We start from the raw sequence: 12,907 nt of genomic DNA on the forward strand, positions 1-12,907 counted from the left end.
CGTATCACCCTTTAGAAGAAGTGAACAAAACTAGATTTAGTATTCTGAATAACGGACAACATACAACAATAGATTCCCCTTCTATAAGTAGTTTGACCATAGATATTAGTTTAGCAACCCCAGGAGTAGGAAGAAGGACAAAATGGGAAGTAGAGGATCACGAGTTAGAAGGCGCTCATCAGTTTATCGAAACAGCGATATCATCAGCTATACCACTATATAAAATGAATACGATAAGAATAAAGACGAAATCGAACCTAGAGAAATATACGATATACAAGATATTAGGTCAAAAATATTTGTAAAGAATAAGTATACAGGTACTGCATACATTTAGGGGTAAAAAAATCTACTAGCTGAAATCATAAAAATTGATGTTTGGATGGTAACTGAATGAAAAAAGTATAAGTCCGAATTATATTTTTACACCAACAGTGTTGATATAGGATAATAAAAGCAAAATGAAGTTTGGGTGATACCAATCCGTAATAGGCTGCGGGTAGAGTTTTTTGCGGCATCGAAAAATGTCAGAATTTGTACATCTATAGCTCGATTTTTGAAATTTTCTAAGAGAATCAGAAACTTAAAAAAAACCTATCTCATGATGTGAGAAACTATGTCATCATCATTTTGTTTTGAATAAAAATATCGAAAATAACAATTTCTCTACTAATAAAAAAACCGATTTTTCGGTATTGGAATAAAGGACGGTTTAGCCGGTTCAGGTAAAACCGGTCAGATCTTTCTATTTAGATCTTTCAGAGGTTCAAATTAGGGATTAAAAGGTTTCTTTCATTTACAAAGTAAACTTTCTCAATTATTTGTCAATCATTAGTTTTATTGCACATCCGACTCGCATACCATAATCTGATGTTAACGCCTTCTTTTATGTTTTTGAAACAAATCCTCCGGGAGGTTCCGTTCCTTTCGGCTAGCGTCTGCTCAGCTGATTCGATGATACGAAATAACTATTTACAAAACTGACGCTTAACATATTGCGCCAAGTCTAGCTGCTAGCTAATCAATCTCGGCGACTACTCACTACGCCCTCTTATACCACTATTATAATAGATGACATGAATCACGGGACATTTATGACTACTGTCGAATTTGTGTTTCAATGTGCATTTTTTTTTGTGCAGCTGATAATCGAAAGGCTTGTGTTATTTTTTTTTAAACAATAAAAAGTAACGCAAATCTTTGTTATAAAAAATTTGCGAACTCTTGCTCGAGAGTTGCCAATTGCTAAAATCAACGTTTAGAAAATGGAACAGAGAGCTCTCTGCGGATGTGGAAAATTTTATTGTGAAGCCGAGCTTCTGTTTCCCCCGTTTTATTGCATACAACCTCGCACTGTGGATTGTAGTTTTCGATTCAATTTCGGTTACAAATTCCGATACGATAAAAAAAAATGATGATAAAAATAGAAAATGTAAATTCACAAGCGAAATTGTATGCTACAGCAAAGGGTTTTGTTCATAAAATTACAGTTATCTCGTTGCAGAATTCCCACAGAAGACACTTTTTACATAGTTGAAACAGTTTTCTTGTAAAATAGAATCTGTACAGCAATATTTGCGTTCCGCAGATAATCTCTGCACTTTCCGTCGTACAAACCGAAAGAAAATCTTCTGAGCTGAAAGTTGCTGGCTATCACGATCTTAACAGCTACCTATCTCTAATATTACTGTTAACGAGCTTTTGAGCAATATTCACCCGAAGCCGTTGATCCTTAAAACTAAATCCTCACTCATCCCATTTACTTAACTAAGTTTAAAAAAAAACACAAAAAATCATTCAGTCCTGTCTTTTGGAAACTATTCCTGCGATTCGTTGGTCCAAAGCATTTTTTTCGTTATATCCTTCGATAACCTACATAACGAAAGGATATGGAATACGCATAATTTGTTCGATTCCCCCTCCTTCGCAACGTTGAGCCGACTTCCGAGCTTAATTTCCGATAAAACTCCAGTTGATGCAGAAGGGTCTCTCAATTATTGACGGATCCCACGTAGACTCGGTGCCGGGTTGTGGAGTAGCTTTCCTCGACAGTTTTTCCCACCGCCTGGTAGAAGCTGCTTCGGCTGCTTTCCTTGAAGCTGGGCTTGTCCGAGTCGTAGCTGCTGATTCCGTTGCTGCTGCCGTTGACCATCAGCGGGGCTGGTTTTTCCTTCTTGGCCTAAAAAAAATAAGAAAAAAGAATTAGTGAGAACTCATCTATACCAAACAAAATCCTAATTTTAAACTTGAATCCGAAATCTGAACTTGAAGCCGGAGACTGAATTATAAAATCTGAAATCTGAATCTGAAATCTGAATCTGAAATCTGAATCTGAAATCTGAATCTGAAATCTGAATCTGAAATCTGAATCTGAAATCTAAATCTGAAATCTGAATCTGAAATCTGAATCTGAAATGTGAATCTGAATCTGAAATCTGAATCTGAATCTGAAATCCGAATCTGAAATCTGAATCTGAAATCTGAATCTGAAATCTGAATCTGAAATCTGAATCTGAAATCTGAATCTGAAATCTGAATCTGAATCTGAAATCTGAATCTGAAATCTGAATCTGAAATCTGAATCTGAAATCTGAATCTGAAATCTGAATCTGAAATCTGAATCTGATATCCGAATCTGAAATCTGAATCTGAAATCTGAAATCTGAATCTGAAATCTGAATCTGAAATCTGAATCTGAAATCTGAATCTGAAATCTGAATCTGAAATCTGAATCTGAAATCTGAATCTGAAATCTGAATCTGAAATCTGAATCTGAAATCTGAATCTGAAATCTGAATCTGAAATCTGAATCTGAAATCTGAATCTGAAATCTGAATCTGAATCTGAATTTAAAATCTGAATCTGAAATCTGAATCTGAAATCTGAATCTGAAATCTGAATCTGAAATCTGAATCTGAATCTGAAATCTGAATCTGAAATCTGAAATCTGAATCTGAAATCTGAATCTGAAATCTGAATCTGAAATCTGAAATCTGAAATCTGAATCTGAATCCTGAATCTGAAATCTGAATCTGAAATATGATATCTGAATCTGAAATCTGAAATCTGAATATTAATATGAAATCTGAATCTGAATTCAGGATCGAAAATAGGAATCTGAATTCTGAATCTCTAAAAGGTGCCATACATTGCATACATGGTTTTTTGTGAAAGTATACTTAAAATTATGTTCTTCAGTCCTTGTGGTTAGGAAATTTTCGAAAAAAAAAATTGATAAATTTGTCAACTATAAAATAAGGCAAAAGTTGTTTGTAATAAATTAAAAATCTAATTTTCTGTGAATTCTTCTGCGAAAAAAATGGATTTAGAGGTGTTACCACAAATCCTTAGTAGGCATTGATTTCACTACTATGGAAACCAATCAACAAGTGAAAATTAACATTCCTAGTCAGGCCAACGTGCTATCAACACGTTTTTTTCATACTAGTAAATTAGTAAAGTCCAAGTATTGTCAACATATAAAAAAATATTTTAAGAGGGTTGAATTATGAATCTTGAATCTGCGTAAATTTGAATAATTGTTTTGGAAGCTCACCTGGTTCTTATTGTACGCCGATTTGTAGAAGTTGGAGAACAGGAAGTAGAACATGAGGGCATGAGCTCCGATGAAGTAGGCAAACGCGATCGGGTAGTTGCATGGGTTCCAGATCAGCAGTTGGAAGGCATGGGCCATCACCAGCACGAATTGGATCTAAAACAGAAAGGAAAACGTCAACAATCTTAAGCAGATTCCGATTCGAATCGATCACTCCGAGAGGCACATGACGAAGGTTCAAGGGGTTTGATCCTCTCCGATGATTTACGGCTAAGTATTTAGACATCATTGCGCCGTGTATCATAACTGAGTATTTTGCTTACCATCTGCAGCACGGTCAGGTACTTCTTCCACCAGAGGTACTTCTGCACTTTGGGTCCCATGGCTGCCAGCATGTAGTACGCGTACATGGCGATGTGGACGAAGGTGTTGAGCAGACCGAAGAACGAACTGTGGCCGCCTGCGCAAATTGAGCCGGAGAGAAACAAGAATGGGAAAAAAGTGTGTCAATGCATTGTGAACTGCCGGCGAACAATTGCCAAGGCTGGAGAATTCCCAAGTAACCATAAGCACTAAAAACTAGCACCAACTCTGCTCTAACATCAGCTATAGAGCTTGATTCTGTGCATAATATTAGCCCTGTGAGCCAGGTTTGGCGAAATTAACTGCGGCTTTAGTGCAGAAACTGGTATAACCCTATAAAAGCACTGTGCTATGCTGAATTGATGCTATAGCGTTGGCGGGCAAAATGCTGGGAAAATGCAAATGGCGTTCAAATGAGGTACAACCATGCGGGTAAAAAAAAATTTCGATTTCTGTTTGGCTCCATTTTTCTGCCATGATAATGAATTTGACTAATTTTGATATTCGCTGATGCATATTAAGGGGATCTCTCGGTTTGAATTTTCAATATTTTTTTTTTATTTTTCCGGTGAAGATGACCTGGAATCGAACTCATGACATCCATATTGATCGGATATTTTTCAGTAACTCTGCTTGTGGACCTATCAGGTCCGCGTTAAATCTTTGAAATTAAAGCCCTATTTGAATCAAATTTCTGGCAACCGGTGCCCTAAATTTGCATTGATTCAACATCAATCAATGCTAATGTGCTTTGGCTTAATGCCAGTGTAGTGCACAGATAGTGCAAAAAAGCATTTAAGCAAGCTTGTTTGATGCGAATTTAATTCTTGGAAAATATAGCATTTGTTATTCTGATTTAGAGCTATGTTGAATTTCTAAAGCATTGTGCAAAGCTGATGAAATGCTAGTTGCATTTTAAAAGAGTGGTATAATTCTAATTTCATGCAGCATAGCACTCGAAGGGCTGGTGTAATGCAAAATTGCACTTGGTATGCTGATATAGTGTAATTTAGCACTTGAATGCTGGAGTAAAGCTATAAAAATGCAAAGCTTTAGTGCTTATGGTTACTTGGGTTATTATTGATTTCTGAAACCACCCTCCACCCTCCCCTTCTTGAAGATCCGACTCGATCAAATTCGAGCCTAGCCTTTCGGTTTCATTAGAACACAAAGATCGCGAGGTCATTAACTGATCATCTGGCTAATTGATGGTCTAGGCCAGGCTTTTCGATTGCCCCATTCCATAGTCATCATCTTGAGCAACATTCATATTCAAAAAGGCGAGGTGACATTTGAAAACGAGGCTAATCCAGGTTAGGTCATCCAGTTGATCTTCGCGCAAAACGGGCGCCTTTGTCTTGATTAAGTTGCCTCGGAAAAAGCTCGCAAGACGCGGTGAAGTTCGATGGGAACTTGTACGCGGACGGTGTTATTGCATGCAAGATTGTTTAAGTCGGGAAATACCAACCTGGAGTGAACTTAACGCCCCACCAGACCGAGGCCGGCATGATGCCGTGATGGATGACGTGCAGCGTCGAGACCTGATCGTAGCGTTTGCGCATGACGAAGAACAGCGTATCGAAGAACTCGGTAAACTTGGAGAAGAAGTACCACCAGCATCCGGATGCCATCTGTATCGAAAAATGATTCAGTCGGTTAGAAAGGAAATTCGTACCGGAGAAAGTCACACGTGTTTGGACGGACAAATAAGACCATGCCCACTTAAGCCTGATTGAATTTGTCCATAACCTACCCTGAGAGCCTGCGGGGACCGGGAATAATCGACCGGTTGGCACCGTAAACTGTAACCTGCCATCCAGCCGGACACGCATGCCTGCAGCGAGAGAGAATGAAAAAGAAATGAAATCGCGTTACGAAAATAAAAACGTCCACCAAGAAAGGTCAAATCTGATAATGTTGGTACAGTTTTTCGGTTTTCTTCGGTAAGGTCACGGTAATAGGGTTACTATTTTCCAAATCAATCCCTAGGGGAACATTTTTTATAGGCTCAACTTTGTCATTTTTGTCATTCTTGTATTTTTTACCATTTTTGAAATATTTGTAATTTTCGTTACTTTTATCCGTTTTTGTCATTTTTGTCATATTTTGTAATTTTTTGTCATTTTTGTCTTTTTCGTAATTTTTGTCATTTTTGTATTTTTTTTGTGATTTTTGTAATTTTTTTATTTTTGTAATTTTTGTCATTTTTGTATTTTTAGAAATTGATGTGATTTTTGTCATTATTTTTGTAATTTTTGTAATTTTTGTCATTTTTGTCATTTTTGTCATTTTTGTCATTTTTGTCATTTTTGTCATTTTTGTCATTTTTGCCATTTTTGTCATTTTTGTCATTTTTGTCATTTTTGTCATTTTTGTCATTTTTGTCATTTTTGTCATTTTTGTCATTTTTGTCATTTTTGTCATTTTTGTCATTTTTGTCATTTTTGTCATTTTTGTCATTTTTGTCATTTTTGTCATTTTTGTCATTTTTGTCATTTTTGTCATTTTTGTCATTTTTGTCATTTTTGTCATTTTTGTCATTTTTGTCATTTTTGTCATTTTTGTCATTTTTGTCATTTTTGTCATTTTTGTCATTTTTGTCATTTTTGTCATTTTTGTCATTTTTGTCATTTTTGTCATTTTTGTCATTTTTGTCATTTTTGTCATTTTTGTCATTTTTGTCATTTTTGTCATTTTTGTCATTTTTGTCATTTTTGTCATTTTTGTCATTTTTGTCATTTTTGCCATTTTTGTCATTTTTGTCATTTTTGTCATTTTTGTCATTTTTGTCATTTTTGTCATTTTTGTCTTTTTTGTCATTTTTGTCATTTTTGTCATTTTTGTCATTTTTGTCATTTTTGTCATTTTTGTCATTTTTGTCATTTTTGTCATTTTTGTCATTTTTGTCATTTTTGTCATTTTTGTCATTTTTGTCATTTTTGTCATTTTTGTCATTTTTGTCATTTTTGTCATTTTTGTCATTTTTGTCATTTTTGTCATTTTTGTCATTTTTGTCATTTTTGTCATTTTTGTCATTTTTGTCATTTTTGTTATTTTTGTCATTTTTGTCATTTTTGTCATTTTTGCCTTTTTTGTCATTTTTGTCATTTTTGTCATTTTTGTCATTTTTGTCATTTTTGTCATTTTTGTCATTTTTGTCATTTTTGTCATTTTTGTCATTTTTGTCATTTTTGTCATTTTTGTCATTTTTGTCATTTTTGTCATTTTTGTCATTTTTGTCATTTTTGTCATTTTTGTCATTTTTGTCATTTTTGTCATTTTTGTCATTTTTGTCATTTTTGTCATTTTTGTCATTTTTGTCAATTTTGTCATTTTTGTCATTTTTGTCATTTTTGTCATTTTTGTCATTTATTTTTGTCATTTTTGTCCCTTTTTTAATTTTTGTCATTTTTGTAATTTTTGTCATTTTTGTGATTTTTTTGACAAACTATACAATTTTGACTAGTTTGACAATTTTGACAATTTTGACAATTTTGACAATTTTGACAATTTTGACAATTTTGACAATTTTGACAATTTTGACAATTATGACAATTTTGACAATTTTGATAATTTTGACAATTTTGACAATTTTTCACAATTTTGACAATTTTGTCCATTTTGACAATTTTGTCCATTTTGACAATTTTGACAATTTTGACAATTGTGACAATTTTGACAATTTTGACAATTTGGCAGTTTTGCTAATTTTGCCAATTTTACCAATTTCGACAATTCTGACAATTTTGACAATTTTTACAATTTTGACAACTTTAGCATTTTGAAAGTTCAACAATTTTGAAAATTTTGATAATTTTGACAGTTTTGACAATTTTGACAATTTTGACAATTTTGACAATGTTGACAATTTTGACAATTTTGACAATTTTGACAATTTTGACAATTTTGACAATTTGGACAATTTTGACAATTTTGACAATTTTGACAATTTTGACAATTTTGACAATTTTGACAATTTTGACAATTTTGACAATTTTGACAATTTTGACAATTTTGACAATTTTGACAATTTTCACAATTTTGACAATTTTGATAATTTTGACAATTTTGACAATTTTTCACAATTTTGTCCATTTTGACAATTTTGACAATTGTGACAATTTTGACAATTTTGACAATTTGGCAGTTTTGCCAATTTTACCAATTTCGACAATTTTGACAATTTTGACAATTTTGACAATTTTTACAATTTTTACAATTTTGACAATTTTGACAATTTTGACAATTTTGACAATTTTGACAATTTTGGCAATTTTGACAATTTTGACAATTTTGACAATTTTGACAATTTTGACAATTTTGACAATTTTGACAATTTTGGCAATTATGACAATTTTGACAATTTTGACAATTTTGGCAATTATGACAATTTTGACAATTTTGACAATTTTGACAATTTTGACAATTTTGACAATTTTGACAATTTTGACAATTTTGACAATTTTACAATTTTGACAAATTTGTCAAATTTGTCAATTTTGAGAATATTGATAATTTTGACAGTTTTGATAATTTCGACAATTTGACAGATTTGACAATTTTGACAATTTTGACAATTTCGACATTTTTGACAATTTTGACAATTGAGACAATTTTGACAATTTTGACAACTTTGACAATTTTGACAATTTTAACAATTTCGACAATTTTTGACAATTTCGACAATTTTGGCAATTGTTACAATTTGGTCAATTTTGTCAATTTTGATTATTTAGACAATTTTGACAATGTGAAAATTTAGAGAATTTAGACGATTTTGAAAGTTTCGCAAATTTTGACAGTTTTAATAATTTTAGCAATTTCAAAAATTAACAAAATTTTGGCCGTTCTAGCAATTTTGACAATTTTGACAATTTTTAACAAATTTTACAGTGTTGATAATGTTGACAATTTTTACAATTTTGAGAATTTTGAGAATTTTTGAAAATTTCGAAAAGTTTACCAATTTGGATTATTTTTACAATTGTGAAAATTTTGGCAATTTTGTTTTTTTTTTTGACAATTTTGTCATTTCAAACATTTTTGTTTTTTCTTGTAATTTTTGTCATTCTTGTCATTTTTTTTATTTTTTGTCTTTTTGTAACAGCACTTGTACGCGTAATATTTGTTCTTTTCTTTTCGCATCTCCTGGAACAAAGTATCGAGTCTCCGAACTAAAAGTTACTCAATCATTTGAAAATTTTTAAAGGGATTATTCACAGATAAGAACATCATGAAACATGTTGTGAATGTCATTTGATGTAATGATTGCTTTATCTCTCACTTAAACGTTGATCGATTTGTGGTTCTGGAAGTCTCATTTTATTCAAGTTTTCCATTAATGTAAAAGCATTGGAAAAAAATTAAATGTTTTTGAGGTAACAGAATAGTTATTTTGCTCCGTTCCGCACACTTTCTAGATCATTAGATCTTCATTGGACATTTTGGTTACGATTTATTTATTATGCGGTACCATGAAACTTCTGAAACATTTTAAAAAATATGAAAAACACAATTTGGTAACCCTAAAGGAGCTCCTGTGCGTACAAAAGCACCCAAGGTCGTCCCACCGGGTAAACCGCTTGGTTTGATCACACTCCTTTCGGTCCATGGCGGGTGTCGCGAAGGAGACAAGAGACAACATTTGTACTCATTATTGTAAACCTGACCGGCCTCAAGCAGCAAGCAAGACCCTCCGCGACTGATGACTACAAAATGCAGTGATTTCAATTCTGCCATATCCTACGCGAGGAATTTATGCCCATTCATTGATATCTTTAGAGGTATACCTGTACCTACCTAGCTACCTAGAGGGTGATGTTAAGTACAACACACTGAACAGAGTTAATGGTGACCATAACCTACCTCATAAAAGAGCCAGGTGCTGAACAGGACCTGGATGGCGTTGTACACGATGAGTACCTGGCGCAGTTGGAATGGTTTGCGGTTTTCCATCAGCCGGGGACCGAGGACCTGTTTTCGGTGTTTTTGAGACACATTTTTTTTTCCATCAATCGAATGGAAGCAGGGAGTGGGTGGGAAGAAAAAGAGAAGAGGGTGGAAGGTGATTAAAATCCGTTGTCTTTTGCCAAGTACGACGATTTGTGATTGACTATATGGGGTATGATCTTTTTTTTGCCTTTTTGTTGTCACCAAGCGTCAAGGAGCGGAGTTCAATAAATTATGATGACACATTATTATTTATGATGAATGCCTTTAAGTGGATGTTTAAAAAAGGAAGTCAAAAAAAAAACAACGACTGTTTGCTTTTATTTTTATCTCAAGAGTTACAAAAAGCTGAAAAAAGAATTCCAGTTTTTTTTTTCATTTTAGAATTTTGCATCTTATAAAAAATGGAGCATGTATTTTACGACACCATCACTTAGAAACGGGTGATCAGAATGACGTGAAATTGGCTAAGGACGGTTTATATAATAGTTTCAAGACTCCCATGCAAATTCAACTTAAAATATGACATAACTCAAACGATTTTCAGGTGATTTTTATAAAAATGGGCTTACAGCATGACACAAAAAGTATGGGCGCTCCATGTTTCGTAAGCAAGAGTTTTTTAAGAAATGTTTATGGAATTCAGTCCACATGCAGGTTTTGGAAAGACAAGATGATTTATTGTGATGTGTGACCGTGTCTTTTTTTCTAACAGACGGTCACATACAAAATCATCGTGGTACGACATAACTTGAACAATTGCTGGACGATTTTCGTTAAATTTTGTACAAGCCAAGTTGGTTCTCATGGGTCTTAGGCATAAGTCGTGGAATAAATGGGCATACAAATAAAAAAAAAATTTTTGTACACAACGCACAACCATGCCTTGCTTTGAATCATCTTTCAGATTTATTGAAGGGGAGGATGGGATACTTGATCCCCTTTTCTTATTTTTATCATATCTTTTTGGGAAATTTTAGCAACTCGCCGTTGTAGTGTCCTATCAAGAGCTTCTGGGAGCATTTGTTAACTGAACTACTCAGTACGTCTGTTAGCAATCGACTCCTGAAATCCCTCATGATTTGTGCTCTTCTCCTAAGCGTTCGTTTCGAGCGAGATCAAGAACATGTCTCTCTTTGATTCTCTTTCAATTTACATTCTATTAGAATGTTTCAATATTCGATAAACACGCACTCTACAGCCGTCTTTTGCATTTTCTGACAGCGTGTTATTTAAAGTTTATATGGTCCAAAAGTTAAAACGATATATGAATTCGTAGATGAGCTAGAACAATTTTCGTGAGACTAAAAAAATTGTGATATTTTTTAAGTTACAGGAGACTTGATCCCTTATTCAGGGTGCCCTGACCCTAGGCAAAAATCTAATAAAATCCGAAGATAAAAGGTCTATTGACTATTTCTTGCCATATTAGTTCTCATTTCACAGTTTGCAAGTATCAGACAAAGAGAATCATAAAAGTTTGTCTACTACTCTAGATTCATTGCACACTTTAAGGCGCAAATTTCTAATTTTTAGATAAATAGGGGAGAGTGGGGATACTTGATCCCTTTTTCTTATTTTCACCATATCTTTTTGGAAAAATTTAGCAACTCGCCGTCTTTGACATTTTCTGACAGCTTGTAACTTCAAGTTTCTATGCTCCAAAAATTAGAACGATACTTGAACCCGTTGATGAACTAGAAGCATTTTCGTGGGAGTAAAAAAATTGCGATTTTTCTGAAGTTAGGGGAGACTTGATCCCCTATTGAAGGAGACTTGATCTTTTATTCAGGAAGCCCTAATCCTTTTATAAAAATCAAACAAAACCCCAAGATAGAATGTTAATTGACTACTTTGGTCATGTTTGTTCTCATTTCACAATTTATAGCAGACATAAGAAGAAAATTCTATAACTTTTTCTCAACGCTACTAACATTGCAAACTTAAAGGCGCTATTTTTTATAATTAAAAGAAAATTAATTATTTTTGCTCTTTTCTTCAGACAATTGTTTGATAAATATTAGTTTTTGGATAAATATTAGTGATTTCGTAATCAGCAATCATTACGATCAATTCAGAAGAAGAATATGCCGTTTGGAAGGGGGATCAATTGTACCCATAATCATCATTTTAGAAAACTTTTTCTGAAAAAAGTTGAGGGTTTTTCATTGCTTTGAAAATATGGCATTATGAAGTTCATTTTACTCTCGAACGATTGATACATTGGAACAAATATTTTTTTCATAATTTTCCCATGTAAGGAACATTTTAAAGTGATGAAAAAAGATCTTCAAGTTACATTTTGTTAAATTTTTCAAACAAAGTTCAATTACTCAAACAATTATTTTGTTAAAATTTTTTAAACTACAAGTTTTGTTATTTTCCTCATTTTGGCACATTTTTCTAGAACATTTGATCTTTGTAAGACATTCCAGTTTCGAGATATAGCTAAGGAATCAAGTATCCCCAGGGATCAAGAATCCTCACTCTCCCCTATTGAATAACCTCTCTCGCTTTTGTAGCGAAGGGGAAGGAGGGAGGCTGTCAGACTTTGGGCATGAGGGGCTCACATACATTTTTTTGTTTCTATTATCGAATCGTTGTATCATCTTTATGGCATTTGTGACTTTTTATCAACGCTGCAATTGGCGGATCGTTATTGAAAAATTTATCCGGTACAACTGTGTTCGATGTTTACTCTCGGGCTCGAACTCGAGGACATTGGCTTCCCAAAAAAGCCGTCTAAAGACATAGAGAGCTAAAACTTGGCATGGATGCTCATGAGGAACAGCAATGAGGAACAGCAATGAGGAACAATGTTTTAAGATTTTCAGATGACCCCTTTTTAAAGGGGTCGTCCATACAAGAAAAATATTGTTTAAGCGATATTGGCGTTATTTAATTGCTTTATTATTCGGAGACGAAAATTTATACACTGGATTAAGTTTTTCAATCAGTCGACAGAAAAAGGGATCGTCTATGTTAACTTTTTAATATTTTTACAGTAGAGATGAGAGACCTGACTCCAAATTTAGTATC

At 33.5% G+C, this 12,907-nt stretch overlaps 2 protein-coding genes across 3 annotated transcripts in view; both read right to left on the reverse strand.

Moving 5' to 3' along the window:
• LOC129744159 (elongation of very long chain fatty acids protein AAEL008004-like) overlaps window positions 1-12,907 on the reverse strand; it is a 558,472-nt gene that overhangs the window by 377,138 nt on the left and 168,427 nt on the right. The gene's annotated exons all lie outside the window — the stretch shown is intronic.
• The window catches only part of LOC129744151 (elongation of very long chain fatty acids protein 7-like), a 119,807-nt gene continuing 107,717 nt past the window's right edge, over window positions 818-12,907 (reverse strand). Inside the window, exons 3-8 of the mRNA XM_055736554.1 lie at window positions 9,785-9,892; window positions 5,673-5,753; window positions 5,388-5,550; window positions 3,880-4,016; window positions 3,557-3,712; window positions 818-2,179 (exon numbers count right to left, since the gene is read on the reverse strand). Of these exons, the coding sequence (XP_055592529.1) occupies window positions 1,991-2,179; window positions 3,557-3,712; window positions 3,880-4,016; window positions 5,388-5,550; window positions 5,673-5,753; window positions 9,785-9,892 (834 nt within the window). The 3' untranslated portion in view covers window positions 818-1,990. The remainder of the gene's footprint in view (window positions 2,180-3,556; window positions 3,713-3,879; window positions 4,017-5,387; window positions 5,551-5,672; window positions 5,754-9,784; window positions 9,893-12,907) is intronic.

This window comes from Uranotaenia lowii, chromosome 1, assembly GCF_029784155.1.
Source record: "Uranotaenia lowii strain MFRU-FL chromosome 1, ASM2978415v1, whole genome shotgun sequence".
Lineage (NCBI taxonomy): Eukaryota > Metazoa > Arthropoda > Insecta > Diptera > Culicidae > Uranotaenia > Uranotaenia lowii.